At 35.5% G+C, this 23,836-nt stretch overlaps 1 protein-coding gene across 3 annotated transcripts in view; it reads right to left on the bottom strand.

Moving 5' to 3' along the window:
• Window positions 1-23,836, bottom strand: part of TBC1D15 (TBC1 domain family member 15) — a 75,367-nt gene that overhangs the window by 5,402 nt on the left and 46,129 nt on the right. For all 3 annotated transcript variants that reach the window (XM_059186340.1, XM_059186341.1, XM_059186342.1), the window contains 8 exons: window positions 23,468-23,665; window positions 22,289-22,417; window positions 21,631-21,734; window positions 20,304-20,398; window positions 11,803-11,919; window positions 5,578-5,678; window positions 997-1,096; window positions 512-609 (listed from right to left, as the gene is read on the bottom strand). In XM_059186340.1, coding sequence (XP_059042323.1) covers window positions 512-609; window positions 997-1,096; window positions 5,578-5,678; window positions 11,803-11,919; window positions 20,304-20,398; window positions 21,631-21,734; window positions 22,289-22,417; window positions 23,468-23,665 — 942 coding nt within the window. The remainder of the gene's footprint in view (window positions 1-511; window positions 610-996; window positions 1,097-5,577; window positions 5,679-11,802; window positions 11,920-20,303; window positions 20,399-21,630; window positions 21,735-22,288; window positions 22,418-23,467; window positions 23,666-23,836) is intronic.

Below are 23,836 nucleotides of genomic sequence, written 5' to 3'. Positions count from 1 at the left end.
AGAAACTAAGTAAATGGTTGTATATTCACAAGATGTTTGCTGTACTATTCTTAGTATTTTTCTTTACCTTAAAGTTCTTTAAAAAAGCAAAACACAGATCGGCTCCCTCCCAATACTTCAGACTACAAAGTGCCATCTCAACTGCCTGCCTGTCAAAACTTCCCTGAACTCTACACAAATCTATACCAGAATGTGGAAGAGCCTCATATAAAGTCAAGCCTCTCAAGGAAAGAACACAATTACCAACAGTCTAGAAAAGTGTTTCTAGGAAATCTAATGGCCCCAAATCTCATGAGGATTGTGATTTATTAAAAATGCTCCAAAGACCAGGTATTCAATTCAAGATCATTACGGAAAGACCACAAAAACTATCAGAATTTCGTAAGATACATGCTTTAGAACTTTCAGTTAGGCTATTATAATCCATTTATACTCTACAGAATAAAGTGTTTCCTTCCATAATAATATTACACTTGTATAATTACACTTGTATAATTATTTAAGAACTTACCTCCCATAATCGAAGAATATCTAGAAAGCTAAATTCCCTTTTAAATCTGATTAAAAGCCATCTGAAGCAAAAATAAAGGTATCCAGAGTCCTGAGATTCTATACAGAAAGAAAAAAAAATATACATATATGGCTTACTCTTATGCTAATTATCTCACAATACAGTAACCTATTCCAACCTCAAATTTTACTATGCAGCGTAGACTATTAGAAGTCCTAAAATTTAATTGCCTTCTACTAATTCAAGGAAACAGTTCAAATTTGTTTAAAAGAAAACCATAAAATAACAACAAATAATTCATTTTATGAATAAACTGTTTTAAGGCATAATTATACAAAGAAAGTTTGGTCCCACACTTTTACTTGTCAAAGGAACTCAGGCAACAGTGACAGGGTATAAGTATCTTTAAGCAGTTTTTACTTTTTTTCCTCTCTGTATATTACTCTACAGTTTGCTGGGTATGTATTTTGATTTACTAAGCTTACCTAAGTAACTGCAAAATCCACTGTCCAACAATCGAAGTAAGGTACTTAGTTGAATTAGCTGGGTCTTCATGCCTTGCATCTGTTCTTCAAAATTCTGATGCTTTAAAGGGAAATAAATGTCACCACATAAATAATACTTAATAAATATGTCACAAAATCACTGATAACTAAACCATGAGTTTAAGGACAAATGCTGGACTTATACCACACTGGTTATATCTTTAAAAATCACAACAAATTAAAAAATTAACACATTAAAAAGGAGGGAAAGAGACACTTTGGTCTCAAACTAAGGATTATTTCTTTTCCTCTATTCATTTCACTTAGATAAAGAAAAATGCAGAGCTATAGACTGATACACCAATTTCTTACATCAAATAAGAAACTTGGTGAAACAGGGTGCCTGGGTGGCTCAGTGGGTTAAGCCACTGCCTTCAGGTCAGCTCATGATCCCAGAGTTCTGGGATCAAGTTCCATATCGGGCTTCCCCTGCTCTGCAGGGAGCCTGCTTCTCGCTCTCCCTCTGCCTCTTCCCTTGCTCTCTCTCTATGTCAAATCAATAAATAAAATCTTTAAGAAAAAAGAAAGAAAGAAAGAAAGAAACTTGGTTAAAGAAACACACACCTGGGCAATAAACTTTTATCAAATCACTTGATTGTTAAATATTTCTTCAAACTGTCATATAAAATAAATTTTAGCTGTAACATATATCTTATTTTGAAGAACTAATCATTTTAATTGTTTCTTAAATTTGATGACATTAGGTAATCTGTGAAGTCAAAACCATTTTCATGACAATTCTAAAATCCTACGTGCATTTTGGATTTTAAATTCTCCCACAAGGTTAAAGGCTATACGAGGAGTGATATTGCAGTAGACTGAATACAGGATCAGATATGAAAATTCAGATGTCTTCCATTAAACTAGACATCAAAGAAAATGGAAAACAATCCGTCTTCTCAGTAAATTGTTCTGGAAAAGTTACTTTTCATTAAAAAATAGTATTATGGGGCGCCTGGGTGGCTCAGTGGGTTAAGCTGCTGCCTTTGGCTCAGGTCATGATCTCAGAGTCCTGGGATCGAGTCCCGCATCGGGCTCTCTGCTCAGCAGAGAGCCTGCTTCCCTCTCTCTCTCTCTGCCTGCCTCTCCATCTACTTGTGATTTCTCTCTGTCAAATAAATAAATAAAATCTTAAAAAAGAAAATAGTATTATGTTGGTAAAGTATAAAAGGTTTATTGTTTTTTAAACAACTAATAAATATACACTTCTCAGTATTGATTTTTCATATAGGTAAACATTAAGAGATATAACCTACATAAACAAATGCTCTCAGAATCCTCAATAGTATCTAAGATTGTGAAGGGTTCCTAAGATCATGAAGTATGAGAATTGCTATGGTTTATGTAATTTTAAACACTCTGCAAAGTTGAGTAACACTCCCCACCAAAACTTCAGTCAAGGTTTGGAAGCTGGGAAGGGAGACCAAAATAACTGGAAGTCTCCTTAGATCATTCCAATCTCTTTTATCCATGTGTCCCAATCCTTCTATGGTGACCTATTGTCCTAATGCTTAGAAAAAGCCTAAAGACAACTTCTCTTCCCTCAAAGTTCTATTTAAGTTTTGGGGACAAAGCATCATTCTTGGTAAAGATAAAGTAAAATTTTAAAGCTATTGATTCTCAAAAAAACCTGATTTCCTGGGGCACCTAGGAGGCTTAGTCGGTTAAGCACCTGACTCTTGATTTCGGTTTAGGTCATGGTCTTAGGGTCATGGGATCGAGCCCAGCACAGAAGGGAATATGCTTGAGATTTGCTCTCCCTCTCCCTGTGCCCCTCCCCCTGCACACACACTTGCTCTAAAATAAATAAATCTTTCTAAAAAAACTGATTTCTCCTTTATGCTTAAAGAACTAGTTTATTAGACTGACACAAGCCTTTGGGATATTATTTCTTCACATTTACCACACGGACCTGTAAGGGAAAGACAGAATCAACTCTTTGATTAACAGCATCATTTTTATTATGACAGCCAAAGGCCAGAGTTGGTCTGGTAGTACCAACATGGCAAATCTGCTATAAAAAAAGACCACTCCCAAAATGACAGCTACTTTGGAAAAGTAGCTACTCTGGCAGAAAAGAAAATGAGATCAACAATGGATATACAAATGGCTTCAACTGAATCTGTAAAATATGTACATGTGTGCATACAAATACGTATGTATGTGTGTACATACATATGTATGTATATCTGTTTATCTATATATCTTTATATTTATCTGTGTATCTATACATATATGTACACATGTGGGTATACATGTGTATACATATGCCTATATATACACACACATATATATGGGGAGGGAGGTAAGGAGAAGGGAAGAACTAAACTGTACGGCAAAATGAACAGTGGGTATAAGAAAGTTCATTAGATTATTTTGCTAATCTTTCCATAGTATTTCTATAACAGACACATAGCCTACGCCTACACCTACATTAGATATGAGTAAATATAATAAATCTATGGACATTAGGTTCAGCCATCACAAAAGAAATAAAAACTTACATGAAATAAAGCTGTAAAACAAAAAGAAGGAGTCAAATGGCGGTATGAATTTAAGGACATCAAACCAATAGCAATGCAGTAAAAAATAGTCATGCAGATTATTTTGATTGCAAAATATTACCCTTTTATTCAAATCAAAAAACAAATGTTAGTAGATAATATATTAAGAGATTTTTTTTAGAATAAAGACTAGAAAAATCCCCAGACCATCCTCAATGAAAAGGCAAACACAGAAAACATTCACTATGAAAAAGAAGAAAGAATTTGAACCTTCATACACAAAAATGACAGAGTGTAAAGTATGTATTACAGATGCTCAGAAAAGCCTTTACATTTGAGACCTAGATACATGCATGTATATACATACATATGCATGTATGTGTATATACATATATATATATATATATGTGGCATCATAAACCAATTTTTTAACCTGTCAATACTGTATCAATTTTATCAACATTATTACAGTAAAAATCTAAATACAGTATGTTCATGTTAATACTTTTGGAATACTTAATATAAGGTCTAAACTAAGCACTGGGGAAATATTCATGTGTTTATTCTACAAAAACCTCATGTTGGCATTAGGAAAATTCTGGAAGCATACTGGAAAACTAGTTAAAGACATGACCCTTTTATCAAGGAACATACTAGCTCTAGCAAAAAGAGGATAAACAACAAAAACACAAGAAAGGCAGACAACAGTTTTTATACAATTAGTATCAGTTGTACAGACCTTTATAACAAATGCCTCAGGTTTCTAGAGCACTTGGGAGTAATTGGAACTAAGAAGGCAGGTAAAATCAATCAATCAAAAAGGTAAGGAAGACAAACTATGATATTAGCAGATTACTGCAATTAAAAATCTTTCCAAATAATCCAAAACATTAATTCATGTTCATGACTAGATACTCTTGAGTACTTATTAATTTAAGAGTAAAAAGTTATTTTTAAAACTATCGAATCTTATCAAATATGCATTTGAAAAGAAGTAAGAGAAGTGAGGATGAGATGGAACCATGGATATAAGAGACTTGAGGAAATAGATACAAATGGGAGAAACTGGAAGGGGAAAGAAAAATTGGCAAGCAAGAGGGGAAGAACAGAAGTATGGAAAAAAGAGAAGGGTACTTCTAAACTCCACGTTTGTATCCCAGAAAATGAATTAAACCTTATATTATAGGGAAACACTGTATATGACTACATATTCAAAATCTTTATCCCCTTGCAAGCAAGCCATTTGAATACCCAACATCAAAGTCCAGCATCAAGTATATTAGTTTTTCTCTGAAACACTACAGTGACCTTTGTAGTCAGGTCTTTGGATTTCATATGCCTTTATCTCCTCTTAGCTCTCTGCTGTTTTTTCTAATAGATTACTTGAGAGGCCTATTTTGTTTCCCTATTAATATTCTCTGTGCTATTGTCCCAGAATTCTGTCTCCAAGCTATTATCAATAGATACAATATTCTTTGTAGTAGTATGTATATATAAACACAGTTCAACTCTAATATTCACGAGCTTCTGAGAAAATAATGAATCACTATAAAAGTGTCACTGTTACAAATAGTTCAAACAGATCTAGAAGAAAAATCAGATACTGTAATAACAAAATCCAAAATGTTCACAAAAAGTAAGGATATTACTAGGCATGACTAAGCTTTATCTCCAAAGCAGATAATATGAAAGTTCAATTACTTCACAAGCACTGAATTCATTTATTCCATCAATATTCTATGACTCATAGCTCTTCTGCAGAACATAAGCATTTACTGATACTAAACCCGATTGTTCCTATGCTATAGGCATTTACTATCTACTTTTTGTATTAAAAGCAATGTTCATATTTTCAAGTCCCTTGGAAAGGCTATTTAAAAAAGAAACAAATAACAAGGAGTAATTCTTTTAAGTTCCACCATAATTTCTAAATATAAACATCAATCTTACATAATAAGATTATACAACTAAAACTTTCAAAATTAGTTTGGTTAAAGTAAGGAGCCCCTATTCTTACCATCTGGTCCATATAGGAGGCAAAGCACCAAAAGGCATCCACTTCATTTTCCATCACATATAAAAGAGGGGAAAGTAAGTCACTCATTCCCTGAACATACCCTAAGAATAGAGAAAAAAAAAATCATGTCTCTGAAAAACCTAAGCTTTATGTATCCTTCTGTGCATATCACCATGACTTCACTTAAAATTTCACCTGTTCTTTGCTTTCAGAAACTGGTAGATAATAGCATTTACCAAGAAAAGAAAATAAACAAGGCGGAAGTCTAGCAATGAGTAAGAAAAATGAGTTTAGACTGAGATGTCAAGTAGACAGATAGCTACTATTATATGTCTTGGTGTAGATATCATTATCAAGAGAGGATAATGTTATTAAAAAAATGTGCAAAATTATTATGACAAAGAGGAGGGGTGAAGAGAAAACCCAGAAGAACATCAAAGGTAAAAGAGTATATATTCAAAGGACATTTGAGAAGGAGTAGTCAGAAGTAAAGAGGAAGGGAAAAAAGTCAAGGGAGGAAGTGTTATAAAAGTCAATGGGAGGGGCGCCTGGGTGGCTGAGTGGGTTAAGCCACTGCCTTCGGCTCAGGTCATGATCTCAGGGTCCTGGGATCGAGTCCCGTATGGGGCTCTCTGCTCAGCGGGGAGCCTGCTTCCCTCTCTCTCTCTCTGCCTGCCTCTCCATCTACTTGTGGTTTCTCTCTGTCAAATAAATAAATAAAATCTTTAAAAAAAAAATTAAAAAAAAAAAAAAAGTCAATGGGAAAAAAATTTCAGGACCTAAGCAGCCAACAGCACTAACTGCCATGAACAAACTAAACAAGAATGAAAAGAGTGGCTGAACTGCTTTAGCCACCAGGTCATTGGTAATCTAAACCAAAAGAAGTCATAACAAAATTATGTACTTTCTTTTAAGTACTCATATCTATGTTCTTGTTTTTCTTTTCTTGTTACTCTATGGATAACTAATGCTAACACCTGGGTTTAATCTGATTAATACTCTGTACCTGAAACCATCACAAGAGAAAGGTGACCTTTCTCTTGACACTGTTGTAATTTCTCAGTCATGACAATTATAGGCCATGATTAAAAGGAAAAACTCGAAAGTTAAAGAATCAGGCCCTTCACTTAAACAAAAAGTCTTGGTTTTGCTTTCCATCTGAACATGTCAAGCTTCTTCTTCTTCTTCTTCTTTTTTTAAAAAAATTTTATTTATTTGACAGTGAGAGAGGGAATAAATGCAGGGGGAGTGGGAGAGGGAGAAGCAGGCCTCCCGCTGAACAGGGAGCCTGCCTGATGCGGGTGATCCCACTGGAATTGAGACCTGAGCCAAAGGCAGATGCTTAACACTCCTGTAATTTTTAGTTCCACCTTATAAAACTCTCAATTCCTTCAACTATTTAACAATTGATTTCAGATTTAAGACAAACATTCTTGAACCAACAAAGGGGCAGAAGTTCATAGTATGCCATTTTACACACAAATTATTATTCAACTTTGGTAACTATTATACATGCGTTAAAGTTACAGAGAGATTTTTTTTTAATTCCAAGGCAGCTTGAAGTCACAGAAAATACAGTCTTTCATGTGTAAGTCTAAAGCTTACATTCTTCTTTCATGAAAATTGATGTGCACTGAAGCCATTAAAAGAGTATATATTTTAAAGGGGAAGAGGATATTTCTGCGAGAAATGCTACACAATTCTACATCTCTCTTCCTATTTTGGCATGAAGTGTTAACAAACGACCTCAGGAAGCATGCAGGCCAGTTTCTTGAGAAACCTCAGATTAGAGGTATAACACAGAGACAATTCAGATCACCTCAGGAACTCCCTACAAATGAATTTCTCTCTATCTGTTCTGAGCTTCCCAACATCTACTGCTATGTTCCTATCAACCTATGTCTATAGGATAGGACACCCTGCGAAAAAGTATGGCTCTACTCACATTAGCATGAAAAAACACTTGGGTTGCCATGGTGGGTATCCAATTATTACAGAACCAGGAATAACATTTGAAGACAATGCCAGAAAAAAGTGGCGTATGACACAATAGCTAAATGTAAGTATTTCTATAAATTTATCACAGACTTTTTAAAAAGTCATGCACGCTTGTGATGATTAGATTTGTCAACTTGAGAAGGCCTCAGGATGCTCAGAAGCCTGATTAAGCATTACTTCTATGAGAGTCCTGAAGGTGTTTCTAGACAAGATTAGTATTTGAATGATGAAATGATGAAAGCAGATGGCCCTCCCGGATATGGTGGGCACCACACAGTCCATGGAAGCCCTGAACAGAATAAAAAGATGGAGGAAGGGTGAATGCGCTCTGCCCGGCTTTCTGCGCTGGGGCACTGATCTTCTGCCACGGTTCTCATGCCTACAGACCTGAACCGGCATCTACACCACTGGCTCTCCTGCTCTTGGGTTTTCCTGGGTCTCCAATTTGCAGATAACAGTTTGTGAGACTTCTCAGTCTCCAAAATCGTGTGAGCCAACACCTTAAAAGCACCTTTTTCTTTCTCTGTGTATATATGTCAAAAGATATAATAAATATATGCAAACAGAAATGAAAATATATAAACAGATATAACCTTAATGGTTCTGTTCCCCAGGAAAACTGTAATTATAAAAAAAAAAAAACAAAACACTTTGAAGAAAAGAATAGGGGCGCCTGAGAGGCTCAGTTGGTTGAGCAATCTGCCTTAGGTTCAGGTCACGATCCTAGGGTCCTGGGATGGAGCCCTACGTTCCTTCTCTGCTTTTCTCTCTCCCTCTGTGATAGCTCTCTCTCTCTCTCTCTCAAATATATAAATAAAACCCTTTAAAAAAAGAATAAATAGTTGGAAGGAAGACTAAATTGTTATCAGCACTTTTCTACATGGCAATGACACAGAGAAAGCAAAGACATATAAAGCCTAAACCAATTAAAGCATGAGAGAAACATGATCTGAATTCAACAGAGTGCAAAGGAGTACTACTTTACTGGGTCTGACTGCATACATTCTATAATAAAAGTATTTCAAAGTGTGCTATTCAAAAGATTTACAAAGCATCTTTCATCTGGGAATAAAAGTGCTTTATTATAAAGTTATAATGAATAAAAATTTCTAAGAAGCTAATTTAATCATTTAAGTCTTCAGCTTTCATATGGGATCACTACCATATTTCTTATACAAGTCTTAGGTGAAGCAAGTAGTCAAATTAATCTTCATACTCTAGTTGCTTTTAATCTATTTTATTTTACACATGATGTTCTTTGGGGTATGTCATGAGTTGCGGGGGTGGAATTAATGTACAAATTCCTTTTAATTAAAGAAAGATTAAAGCTGTTTAAATTAGCATTCGGTGACACTAAGATCCTGCAGCAGTGCTGACTGATGCACATCTTAACCAGCACTACTACAATTTCTCAAGGAGTTCCCTAAAATTATTTTCAGAGCAAATTTGTTTCAGCAGGGAGGTATGAGAAATGAACTTCTTATCATCCTAGTGGACACTTTCTTCCACTGAAAAGAAAAATTTCACACATATAGGTCAATTTTCAGGTTAACTGAAGCTTAGTCCTTAGAGTATCAAATAAAAAATAGTAATCTTAGGAGCTGGAAATAATTTTTTTTTAATTAGACACTCTGCCTTCTTACATACAGTATTTTGACTAAAATTTAATGTTTTAGTGGTTTTTTAGGATCATCATTATGTACATACACCATTTAAAAAGATTACCTCCCATAGAAACATCCTAAGCGTAAAGTCTTTGCATTAACTAAAAATTATTCTTCCTTGAGTTCTTCCATCTGCTTTTGGTAATTTTTGTCTCCTTCCTCACTATTAATGAGATTGTATTCAGTGTAAATACACCTATACCTCATTTAGTTGGTCTATGAAGCCAAACAACTCAATATGATAGAACTACCTACGAGAGTAAATTTACAGTCAAGGTTACTTTGCCACGGTAAAAGATGAGAAATTTGGTGCACTGCTTTATGAAAACTACCTTGGCACCTCACAAAGCCAGAGTTCTTAACAGGAACCTTGGCTATGTTTCGGATAACTTAAGTATTTGACTAGAAAGAATGAGGGATTGATACCGAAAAATGAAGACAGCAAACTACCCAGTTAGCTGGTCTGGGACTACACCCTGAAAAAACTGAGTATTCAGGAACTCCTAAGAAAACGCACGAATTCCTATTTCAAAATTATCACCTGAGAGTATAAGACAATGCCTCCTGTTCCCTAAGACAACAGTCCTAGTCCCTATAGTAAAATGGCAATGGGTCAGCGTGGTAGATGAGTAGAGGTAAAAATGCCAGCCTGAAATAAAGACCTGGGTCTCTACCCCCAGCCCAATATTTACAACTTCTGCAACCTTGAGTCACTCTCTCAAACAATAAAGCCTGACTCATATTATTGGGATTATTTCCCTACTTCTTCAAAAGGCTGCTATTGGTAAGGAGTCAAAACCAAGTATGACAACACTTTAACCTGAAAAGCACTCTACCAATATGTTTTCCATGATCCAATACGAGGTGTGATAGATAGCACTGGCTAAATTTTACGTTTTAAAGAGAAATCTGTGGGGACGCCTGGGTGGCTCAGTTGGTTAGGCGGTTGCCTTCAGCTCAGGTCATGATCCCAGAGTCCTGGGATCAAGTCCCACATCAAGCTCCTTGCTCGGCAGGGAGCCTGCTTCTCCCTCTGCCTCTGCCTGCCATTCTGTCTGCCTGTGCTCACTCTCTCTGACAAATAAATAAATAAAATCTTCAAAAAAAAAAAAAAAAAGAGCGAGAGAAATCTGTGATTTTCAACTTACTGTCACCAAAGAGGCTAATGCCTCAAGATCCACAAAAGAGTTTACATCCTCCCCTAACATATAAAAGAAGAGGAATTCACATAAGGTGAGGAAAATGTACCATAATTCAAGGTTCATTTAGGTTTAATATGCTAAATATCCAATTACCTTCTCCAAAAGCTATATCAAGCTCTATTAAAATAATCTGGAAGGGGCGCCTGGGTGGCTCAGTGGGTTAAAGCCTCTGCCTTTGGCAGGTCATGATCCCAGGATACTGAGATCGAGCCCCACATCAGGCTCTCTGCTCAGCAGGGAGCCTGCTTCCCCTCCTCTCTCTCTGCCTGCTTCTCTGCTTGCTTGTACTCTCTCTATCTGTCAAATAAATAAATAAAATCTTAAAAAAAAATCTGGAAAACATCTACTTCCATTATTCTCCACTTGGGAATCACTCATACGGTAGATAACTCAGAGACTTTACCATTACTTATACTTACCTAAAGGTCAATTTTTAAAGAAACAGCTCAAGTTCGTACTCCTTAAAATATTAATTCCTTGTATTTTCTTCCCCCTTAACCCTTCCTCATACAATCCGCTACTACCCCTACCAGCCCATCTTGCTAACCCATTTTCATAGGAATCACACCTACCAAGAAAACAGAGTAAAGTTCTACATGGCCTGGAGAATTTTATCTGCCTGGCTTGTCCAAAAAGGTATCATCACACCAGTATTTTCCTTCATAAGGGAGGAAAGCATTTCATACAAAATTTACCAAACTTTCTCAGTTCAGATGCCATAATGTTTTAGTAATTTTTTTCCAAGGCACACCTAGGTTCAAAGAAGTAACTAACATTTCAAGTATTTAGATCCAAACAACTTAATAACTATTTATGTCCTATGAACTTAGCACCTGTTGGGCACTGTAATACTTCTCAAATCTTGGAATCCAACTGGATGCCACCATCCTCATTTCCTGCCCTTCATCTGTTTTCACACAATACTTGCTTAACACAACAAGGCCAAAAGCCCTGCTTTGCAAAACTATAACTTCATTAGAAGGAATGTGGAAATCAAATTTTGAAACTCTGAACTACATCAGCGAGGACTCAGAGCAGTATCGTTACAGATGTCACTATCCTCCTCAAAAATTTAAAATATCCCATATTGCCCCATAAGTATGCTGTGCAAACTCAGTGCTCTTCGTGCACAATCTGGGAATCACTGCCTTCCAGTCCAATAGAACAATCCCTTTAGAAACTAGCACACAGAGCTGTTGCATATGCCAACAGGCATAACTTCACTGCCTTCCAGTCCAATAGAACAATCCCTTTAGAAACTAGCACACGGAGCTGTTGCATATGTCTAGCAGCCATAACTTTAAATTCTAAAATAAGCATATATAAATCTTTTAAAATTAGAATATTAGAAGAGAACTTACCTAAATCAAAATCATACATACAGTAGGTCATCAAAATGTCATGAAGCAAAATCAACCCTGGATTATCTTGGCCTTCATAAAACTTGTTTGTTCGATCTGTTCTGTTAACATCTTTTTCTGCGGATGAAAATCATCATATATTTGAAAACTTTTCAAAAAACAGATTTTTATAAAGCTTATTATCTTATAAGAACAAAATTATTTTTCTTGCTATAAATTTCACTCTCTTGCTGACCTTTTACTTAATGAAAAAATTCATCAAATTCCATTTCAGACATGCAATAAAGTAAGATTCTAGAATATTTTCCAAAAATCAGTCCACTTCCTCATGGGTATATTTTCAAATATTTCTCAATTCTTATCCAAACACAGAAATTTTTCAATAGCAGAAAACAATTTTAATTAATTAAAAGTAACACCAATAATTCATATTAGTTAGCAATAAAAATGCCAGTCATGGATGCAGGTGATAGGCAGGGTTACTTGAAAATAGTAATTTAAAAAGCTACTATGCAATCAACTATAGTCAAAGAGATTTGTTTCATTCATATTTGCTTCATTAATTATCAACTTCTTTATCAAGTTCCACAAACATCTTCAGGACAAATTATTTCTCATATATACATTATTCAGTTTACATATTAGTATAAATAATTTATTTTTATTTTGAGAAAATGAAAACCTACATTGTGCTAGCAATGATTTCATGACATTAAAAACAGATTTGGAAACATCACCATGAGTGTATCCCCAAGTTGTACTGACAATTCAATTCACAAACACTGATAACTATTAAATGCAGCTTATTGTGGAAGACTTTACAACTAAAAGGTATTTCCCAAACGAATCCCTTAGTAAATTAGGAAGAAATAATTTACAGAAATGCAGTGTTTAATTAACTACTCTATAATCAATTCTGTTTAAAAATTATAATATGACTTTTATGACCTCCCCTCTACCCCCTTAAAATGAATAAATTGAAAACATTCTCAATATAGGTACTCCTGCTGTTTTTCAAAAGTCTGCATTACACCACTTCACTTTTACAAAAGATCTACATTAGCACCTGTTTTCACTAACCAAAAGAAATTCAAAGATTTTTACTTTTATGAAAAAATAACGAAAAGTGAAAAAAACTTTCAGGATTTGTTTTGCAGAAAACTGGTTACTGAGGCAGCACTTGCCCTGGGTAGCAAGAGTGGCCCCAGCACACTTCTTTCCCAGGACCTACACTCAACATCTTAGCATCATGCTACCACAGCTCTGAACTGTGTCTGTGGGCATCTGTGCTGTATCTTGATTGATTTTGTGCATCTGTTAGCAAAGAGCCTAAAAGAGGTTATTTTTTTGGTCTGGGAATGCTTAAAAAATCTTCCATGTAAGTTAATAGTAATTATTTCTCTGCTTTATACCATTCAGACTTATGAAAGTTCTCACAGGAACACTCTACTTTCAGATAGCAGGGTAAATCTACACTTGTGAGGAAATAGGGAGGTATTTTACAACAGAGTAGAATCTAACAATAGAAGATGACGTGAGTTTAGATTCTATAAGGGCATTTTAAGAAAATAGGAGACAAATATCATAGCTTTCTATTAAAATACACTATATTAGATTTAATAAAAGCAAGTACATATGTATAGAATTGTGGATACATTTTTCAAAGAAAAGCAATACCAAAAAAAAGCATAATGAATGTAAAATTTCATTTAAAAACATCAAAATGGCAGCATCTGGGCGGCTCAGTCAGTTAAACATCTGCCTTCTGGCTCAGGTCATGATCTCAGGGTCCTAGGATAAGGCTGGTGTTGGGCTCCCTGCTCAATGAGGAGTTGGCTTCTCCCCCTCCCCCCCGTGCTTCCCCCCCACTCGTTCTCGCTCTCAAATAAGATCTTTAAAAAATAAAAATAAAAATCATCAAATTGTTTCACTCTCAAATCAGTGTTGATAAATGGGTACATAAGTTTATGTTTTATTAACTCAAGCACAATTTACACAGTCATGACAATACAGAGTATTTGCCTTAACAGGGGTTCTTAAACATGGTAAAAATTATTTGTACCCTCATGAACTATCTGCATTTCTTTCCTCTTGTATATTTAGAAGTGACATGCCAGGCAGAAAACAAAAAGGGATCAAAATGATATATAAAAATATTTTATAAAGAAAGTACTTCTAGAAACTATTTCTAGAAAGAAAATTAGTACTTAAATTTAGAAAAAAAAAAAAAAGAGCCCTCATTAAATCCAACTGTCCCCCTAAATTGATATAGCTAAAGAAGACTGAAGAAAACACAACCGTATCAACATCCCCATTTTACAATCGCCATCACTAATCTGAAGTGGGCCCCTAATGCTGCCTGGCAACATGCTTTATTTCATTCATCCATTCCTTGTCCCCATTCACATAACTATTTCGTATCTTCTTTGTCCTCAAGCCTCCAACATGTTATCCCCTCCCAACTCAAGCTGTCAGATGAGGCCCTTGCTTCCTATTTCTGAGAAAACGGAAGTTATCCAAAGAGAACATCCACAGAATCCTGCTATTTTAACCACATAACTGCATTTGTATTCAGACTCCTCTCCTATCACTCTAAAGGAGCTTCCAGGATGGTGGTTAAGTCCAACCCCTCCTCTACTGCATGAAATCCACCCTCTAGTGGCTACCCAAAGATAATGCCCTAGTTAATTCTTGTCTCCCTCTCTAGTTTGTTTTTCTTCCTACCTGGTCCATTCTCACCTAGCTTTTAACCATACTGTTATTTCTCTCATCTTCATCAAAGCCTTACTTAACCTCACTTTCCCCTCTAATGACAGCCCATTTTGTCTCCATCTGTTTAGAGCAAAACTTTTATTTTTTTTAAGATTTTATTTATTTATTTGACAGAGAGATGACAAGGAGACAGAGAAGCAGGCTGAGAGAGAGGGGGAAACAGGCTCCCCTCTGAGCAGAGAGCTCCATGCAGGGCTCGATCCCAGGACCCTGAGAACATGACCTGAGCCGAAGGCAGAGGCTTAACCCACTGAGCCACTCAGGTGCCCCTAGAGCAAAACTTCTTAAAAGAGCTGTATTGTGTCCAAGTCCACTCCTCCTGTTCTCTCCTGAACTCACTCCAATCAGGTTGTCACTCCCACCACTCCACCAAAACTCCCTCTAATCAAAATCTCCAGTGATCTCCTTACTATCTTCTACAACAGTGAATCCAAGTCTTCAGCTCACTTGACATTCTACTCATTCTGCCCTGAAATACTTTCTTCACTTGATTTCCAGGACAAACTCTCAGAATTTCTTCTTTTCTCTGGCTCTCTTTTGAGTCTCTTTTGTAGATTTCTCCTAATTGTCCCTACTTATCAGTTAAAGTATCTCAGTGCTCAGTTCTTGGACCCCTACATTTTTAAATATATCACTTCTCTGGCAATGTCATCTGGTCCCCCACCATCTAAATGTTTAAGACCTCTAAATTTCTATCTCCAGTGAATTTCAGCCCTATCTACCTTCTACTGTACAAATTAATATAGGAACATCTACGAGACATTCTCACACTTAAACATGTCCAAAACTAAGTTCCAAATATGCCCTTCCAAACTTGCTTCTCTCATAGTTTTCTGTGTCTTAATAAAACACCCAAACCTCCATTCCTCTAGTTACTCACCTTAAAAATTCTGGGGGATCACTCTTGACTCTTTGTTCTTCTTGCCCAACATTTACACACACAGACACACACATATTAAACTTTGAAAATACGTATAGAAACCAACACTGAACTCTCCCAACTACTCACTCCATGCCACCCCTCCCAAAGCCAAACTAATTCTAGCCACACCAGTCTCCTCCTTGTTCTTCTTCAAACATATGGAGGCCCTGAGGCAGAAACAAGGCTAGACCATGTGGTCCCCCTGTGTTCAGAATGCCCTTCGTCCAGATAGTTGCACGGCATACATTGTTTCTTCAAGTCTCTATTCAAATCTCATTCACTCAATTGCTAGGCCTTCGTATCAAGCAACCATCATCATCTCTCGCCTGAATTATAGGAATAGCCTCACATGATCTTTTTATCTCCTCCCTTGCCCCCACCAGGTATTCTCCAGACAAGAGCCAGAGAGTGATTTGTTCAAAAGTCAGATCATATCACTCTCCTGCTGAAAATCCTCTAGCGGCTTCCCCTCACACTCAGAAGAAAAGCTCAAGTCTTTACAATGAACTATAAGGTCCTCTGTGATTTGTACCTATTCCTCCACTATTTCTCTGATCTCATTAGTTTCTATATCCTATGCCACCTTGCTCTAACCACATTTACCTCTCTGTTTTACTTCAAACATGCAGAGAGCCTGGGGTGAAAAATAAGTCTAACATCTGTTGTTCTTTTCTACTTGGAATGCCCTTCACTTAGATATTGGCATCTCACCCTTCCCCCTTTAAGTTTCTACTCAAATATCACCTTTTCAGTAAAAGCATTCTCAGGTCACCCAAGTTATAAGTGCAATATCACACATAAACTTCCCAACCATTTTGGCTGCCTCATTTTCTATTTAGCACTTATCACTAACGTACCACATATGTTACTTATCTTGTTTACTGTCTGTTCTTCCCCACAAGAATAGAAGGTCCTCGAAGGTAAGTATTTTATCTGTTTTGTTCACTAATAAATCCCCAGAGCCTAGGGGAGAGCTATATAAAAGCCACATAAGAGGCATTAAGTAAATATTTACTGAATCAATGTACTAATGTTTAAAATAAAACGTGATTTTCAAAAAATTCTTGGTGATTCTAGCATACAGTCAAAGTTAGGGATAAAGACTAGGATTCCCAGGCCTTCTTATCTGCCTCTTTTTCTCCCCCAGGTGACATTATCTATTTCCATGGATACTTATACTGATAATACCCAAATTTATATCTCCTAACTAGATTACTCCAGATTATTCAACTAGCCACTTGACTTTACATTTCTATGTCTCACCTTAAGCAATATGTAAGTAACACTTAATTCAATTTCACCATACCCCTATCTCTTCATCTCCATTAGTGGAACACCAAATGCCCAATTTCTCAAGTCGAGAAATATAGTTCAATTCTAAATTCTCTCTTTCCTCTTCATATCCTACATTCAATACATCAGAAAGTCTTATCAATTTTATCACCAAAATATAAGCTGAATGCATTTATTTCTCTACATCTCCATTACTAGGACCTATTGCTTATAGTTGTTCCCACTTAATTGGTCTCCTTGTTCCTATTCTTACCTTTATTCAACCCACTTTCCAAACAGCAGAAATACTGATTTTAAAATATAAATAAAATGGTCTTGCTTAAAATGCTCCAATAGTTTCTCTTCACAGTCAAAGTAAAATCCACCTTCCTGGCACTAACCGCAAAATCTGCAGTTTACCTGTGTATTTTCTAATAAAGCAAATTTATACCAAAGAAAACAAACAGAAAAAACGCTTTTGGTAATCTTTCCTAAAAAATACTTTTGAGAAAAACTACTCTAGTAGTTTTTAAAAAAAAATTTTATTATTATTTTTACTAACATATATAATGTATTATGTGCCCCAGGGGTACAGGTCTGTGACTCATCAGGCTTACACACTTCACAGCACTCACCATAGCACATACCCTCCCTATGTCCATAACCTAACCACCCTCTCCATACTGCCTCTTCCCCCAGCAACCCTTAGTTTGTTTTGTGAGGTTAAGAGTCTCAAACAGTTTGTCTCCCTCCCGATCCCATCTTGTTTCATTTTAGAAAAAGAATGCTTTAAAACCAACTTATTATATACACTTCTACTGGTAGAAAAGCATGGTACAGTTGAAAGGCTACTGAATTAGGAATTAGACCTGATTATGAATGAGTCTAGGCAATGAAACTAACTCCACAGATGACAATTTACTAACCTTTTCTGGGCTTTTGTTATCTGCTAAAAATGAAAGAATTGGACTAAAGTATGGCCCAATTTAAATTATACTATGGGGATTTAAAACATCTACATTTTTCTTCCAAGTTCCTGTAAAAGTGAGAATAAGACACAAGACAGATAGAGAATATCAGAGCCTTTAACACTGTGGCCTGATAAAAAAGGGAAGATGATATGACATGTGGGAAGAAAAGGCTTGAGGGGTGCCTGGCTGGCTCACAGTCAGCAGAAGCATGCAACTCTTGATCTCTGGGTCATGAGTTCGAGCCCCCTGCTGGGTGTAGAGATTACTTAAATGAATAATTAAAACTTTAAAAAAGGAAAAAGAAAAGGCTTAAAATATTGAATTATTTAATCTGTAAGATCACTTCCAGCTCAAATATTTTATGTTCAAACAGTAAAAAACAGTTCATTACCATTTTCCCTACTAAAAGTGAAAATAGCAGGAGACTTCAACTGAAAACCTCATATAGTCCCATGCCTCAAGACTCCCAACCTTTTGCCTTAACCCGAGGAAAGACGCAGTTTATTCTGGTATAATTTATTTTTTAGAAAGATAAAGTTCTTTTACAATCAAAAGTACTGGGGCAGTTAGCAGGCTCAGTAAGAGGATCATCCAACTCTTGATCTCAAGGTTATGAGTTCAAGCCTCACACTGGGTGTAGAGATTACTTATACGAATAAAACTTTACATTCAAAAGTACTATCACCAAAAAGATCTCACTAGGAGGGGGAAAAAAACAAGACATCAGAAAGGGAGACAAACCATCAGAGACTCTTAATCACAGGACACAAACTGAGGGTTGCTGGAGGGGAGGGACGCAGAGGGATGGGTAACTGGCTGATGGGCATTAAGGAGGGCAAGTGATATAATGAGCACTGGGTGTTATAAAGACAGATGAATCATTGAATTCTACCTCTGAAAATAATATACTGTATGTTAATTAATTGAATTTAAATTAAAAAAAACTCATCATTTGTCTTTATGTCTACAAATGAAACCAAATTGGGGTGCCTGGATGGCTCAGTCAATTAAGCAGCTGACTCTTGATTTTGGCTTAGGTCATGATCTCAGCATCCTGGGAAAGCCCCACAATGGCCCTGAGCTCAGCAGGGAATCTGCTTCAGGATTCTCTCTCTCCCCCTGCCCTTCCTCTCACCTGTTCACATTCTCTCTAAAATAATCATTTTTAAAAGGGGGTGTGTGTGCCTGCGTGGCTCAATCAGTTAAGTGTCTACCTTCAGCTCAGGTTATGATCCCAGGGTCCTGGGACTGAGCTCATCATTGGGCTCCCTGCTCAGTGGGGAGTCTGCTTCTCCCTCTGCCTCCTCCCCCATCCCCCCAACTTTGTAATAAATAATTTTTTTTAAGATTTTATTTATTTGACAAAGAAAGAGTGAGAGAGGGAAGAGAGAGAGAACACAAGTTGGGGGAGAGGGAGAAGCAGGTTCCCCGTTGAGCAGGAAGCCTGATACGGGCTCAACCACAGGACTCTGGGATCATGACCTAAGCTAAAGGCAGATGCCTAATGACTGAGCTATCCAGGTGTCCCTAAGTAAAATCTTTAAAAAACAGGGGAAAAAAGCTACCAAACTGGTTATGTTGCACTTTCTAACCATAATTCAGAGATTTTTCTTCTTCCATGGGAAGGTAGTATTGACCATGGTGGTAAAAACATCCCCCATTTTTATTTATGAAGCTATAAATAAATCCAAAAGCAATTATCAGAATTTTAAAAATAAGTTCCGCTACTATCCAAAGTTATGCTAAAACTATATAGAGGCTACTAGCTAACAAGATAGTTAAGAGTATTAAAATTGGGTACTGCCACTATGTGATCCTGAACAAGTCATTTATGCTTTCAATGGTTCAGTTTTCTTTTGTAAAATGGAGATTATCAACAAAAACTTAGAGACATGTACAGCAGTAAATATGCATTCTCTAAATAACTTATACCAACCTGGCTTTTATCATAATAGCTAGGTAACCCAGTACTCACTCTTTGGAAATAAGTCTAATTCTTTCAATGTAAAATTCTGTCAAGCATCTCTTTTTTATTAAATAGTTACTCCCATATAATAGTTATACAATTCTCAAACACTAACAAAAATTTGTTATCTGAAGTCATTTATTAAAAAAATGAAATATATGCATATATTTAGAGATGGTTTGGAGGGATATAAACCAATGTCTATTAACTATAGTTATCTCTGGATGACAGAAACAAAACTAAACTTTATTTTCTTCTTTTTGCTGGTCTATAGTTCCTAATTTTTCAATCAATAAACATAAACTTACTGTAATAAGAGAGATAATAATGTTTGAATTAAATTAATTCCATAAGCAAATAAACCTTTTTTAAATTCACATTTGGAACTGGAAACGAAATATATCCACACTTACACTGACCAACTTCATATTCCTATTGGAAAATGAACAACCAAGAACATCCAACACACATTCTAATGTACTCTCCAATGGCAATATCTCTTTTGAGCCCTAGCTCACATATATCTTCACTTCTTAAATCTTAACAAGACTTCATTATAAACCCCCCTCAGGCATTTCCAAAAGTATGAAAAAATTACCGATAAGACTTCTATAATCTCTTAACCTCGAATTTCTCTTCTCTTGTTCTTCGCTGACAGATTTCCACTGTAGTTTCATCCTGAAGTATTCATCACTACCGAAAACAATTTTATACCAAAAAAAGCTATGAACATGGTATTTTGAAAAATTGTGACTGGGTTTTCCTATTAACAATGTATCAAAGCATTTATGATGCTAGTGAGCTGTGAGGTTATAAATATGATAGTGAAATGTTTAAAGTTACAATATGTATGTGAAAACAAAGGAAAAATTAAATAACATTATACATACTATAAACTTTGCTTAAACTACCAGAATAATTTATTTGGATCTGATTTTAAGAAAACATTTACCTCAGTCCTTAAAATGATTCCTAAAATTATTCTAGTTATTAAGTATTTTAATGACTAAAGTTTCTGAATAATTACAAATACAAATCTACAAATTGCTGGGGGTTTTTAATATGCCATAAGATTTCCATTTTCTAGCCAGTTTATTCACAAGCTTGTTAATATGAAATGTCTTAGAACTGGCAATTGGGGCAACTGGGTGGCTCAGTCAATTAAGTGTCTGCCTTCAGCTCAGATCACGGTCCCAGGGTCCTGGGATCAAGGCCAGCTCCCTGCTCAGTGGGGAGTCTGCTTCTCCCTCTGTCTCCCCGCCCTGGTCGGTGCTCTCTCTCTCTCTCTCACTCTCTTTCTCTCATATAAATAAAATAAAAAAGAACTGGCAAATGTGCTGAAAGAGAAAGGATTGTCTGAAAGTTTAAATATGCACATAATAATTCAGGGTGTGCTTTAAATCATAGGCTAGACTAATGAACTGGGAATTAAAACCTGGGAAGTTTGTCCAAGTTTCAAGTCTGAGGAATTACGTAAAAATAGAAAAGTCTTCAAAAAAAACCCCGAAAGACTAGTTTATGCTACAAGAGTACCAGGAAAATAATTTAAAGCTAATTAACCTAAATAGTAAACATACTTCTTATGGAACATTTTTATAATTTCATAATAAATTATAAAAATAAGTATGAATGACATTTAAAAATCCCTATCTAATTATTTTTCAAGTATGCAAAAATGTTTTCACAAGGGAAATGGAATTTTTTTTACCATCTTTCCATGTATTCACCAACACAACTGCAGTGAGTGTTTGAAATGACTAGATTGAGTAAGTACAGAGCTCATGATTTTTCAAATAAATAGATGAAAATAAAATTATTTTCCCATACCTTCATCTGTTTAAAATAATCATCTAGAAGCTCTATACTAATTTGTATGGGTGAGTTATCTGAATTTCTTTGATCAACACACAGAAGATCTTACTTACGTTTTTTGTTTTTGTAATTGAATTCTTTCCTCCTTGGTACTGTCCCAAGGAAAATAACCCAAAAGAAATTTCCATGCTTGCTTTCTCAACGCATGACTCAGTCCCTAAAGAAAACATGCATATTAAGCACATGTGTAAAAAAGAACGCAATACTTTAAGTTCATAAAACTTGCATATAAATATATAGGGAGACTAATATTTGAGAGAGCATTTTACAAATAAAATAGCTCATTTCAGTGAATACTAACCTGTTTTTCATCTCTAGATGCTGAAGATGTAAGCAGCTGCCAGAAAGCTTTGCAGAGTATACAGATTATACAGAAGGCAGCAGGACTGATTAGTCTTTCTAAATTTGATACTTATTAGATAAGGCAATGACCACTGGGTATACATTCCTTCTTCGTCTTACCCACAGAACTTCAAGTAAGGAAGACTCTTCCTCCCTAAGGTTTAATGGTATCTCGTCCTCAACTCCCACCCAACCTTTAAGGGGCATCACAAGGATCTCACACTGTCCTAAGGGATTTTAAGGCATCATTCATCAAAAAGGAGTTCATTCCCGAAAAAGGGAGTTCATTCCTTGACTACCTCCACACTTCCCATAAAAAAAGAAAAATTAAATATAAGCAGTTTCAAATATCCTCATTAAGGTACTTACTCCTCTGAATATCATCTGCTTCATATTATCTACATTTAAAATTCTTCCTTCAGAATCAATGTTCTGGGACCATTCTTCCAGTGATACTGGCTCTCTCCTTTGAACAACAGGTCGTTCTCCCAAATCAATCTAATAGAAGATAAGCAATATGGAGTACAGTTTTAAACAGTGAAATTATATCAAGGTACATGGAAACCATAACTAAAATACTATTTATTACTCAGGCATAAGTTCTAACATTCTAGTATCTTCCCTTATTTTCCAATGTCTAGTTTAAGAACTTTAATAGCATCTCATACATTTTCCTTCCTACAAAACATACAAATAACAGGGTTATAAATTCAGAGACCAGAATACATTTGCTATTTTGAGTTTTAATTATTTAAGTACAAAACATTCAACATGTAAATTCCATAAGAGACCCTTCAAATTAAATGCTATGCTGTATTATTTAAAAAGACAGTATTATTCCACTCTTAATATTCTAAAATTAGCTTTTCTTCCAAACTAAAATTTGTAGCTCTCAGAACTGAGTTATGGTCCATTAGCTCCATTTGGTATTTTCTACAGTTTTTTTAATTCAATTAATAGATGTTGGTAATTTAAAATGCCATTTGCAAGATAAGCCTTTAAATATTACAATTTAGATATTTATAATGTTCTAACTATGTAGAGCCTAGAATTATAGCAAATAAAAAAGTTTTGTTGAGCATATAAAGGTTTGCCATAATTCAGGGCCAAGATCCATCTTACTTAAAAAAAGAAAAGATTCACCTAAGCATAAAAGCCCTAGAATAGAGTTCTATCTGTTGCTGATCCCTACTGAGAAAACATAAATTAGGAACAGAACTAGGAACAATATGTAATGCTCACTATTCACTCACTGCTATGCACTCAATGAAACAATCTGCTCACTATTATCAAAAAGTAATCAAAGAAAAGAGATCCAACTTAACAAACAGAAAGTATAAGCAGTAATAGATGAACAACCCAAGAATTTGGTGGCAGAACAAGTGTTAAGTGTTAGATATATCAGTTAGCAAAAAAGTTATAAGGATTATAAGAGGCAGATATAACCAAAATTGAGTTTTCTATTCTTATCACATTCAGTACATGTTTAAAATCTCCTGTTAAAAATCTAAGAGTTATAATAATATATTAATAAAAATCTTCACTCACTCTCGTGATGACTTCAAATCCTGGTTCTTCTTGTTGATTTATCTTTAAACCTGGAATAGCATCACTAAGAAAATCTGCCATTTCTGAAGGCGGTCGTTGATGTGTAGAGGGATCACTGCCTCTCAAACTATCAAAAATGTAGTTTGTGACTTTGGAAAATCCTACCATAGTTGCTGTATAAGGATCCTTTTTAATTTTCTATGTAGTAAGAAGAAAAATATTAGCACCATTAATTCAAATGAATAAAAATATCTTACAGTAGGCAAAAGGCCACATTTTTTTAAAGGGGGGAAATCAGAACTAAAATAGAGCGTTCTAGGATTATTTAAAAAAATTTTTTTTTCTGGGAAGAATTTATATTTTCTAAGC

This window comes from Mustela lutreola, chromosome 8, assembly GCF_030435805.1.
Source record: "Mustela lutreola isolate mMusLut2 chromosome 8, mMusLut2.pri, whole genome shotgun sequence".
In the NCBI taxonomy this organism is placed as follows: domain Eukaryota; kingdom Metazoa; phylum Chordata; class Mammalia; order Carnivora; family Mustelidae; genus Mustela; species Mustela lutreola.
This window is presented reverse-complemented; position numbering and strand designations above follow the sequence as displayed.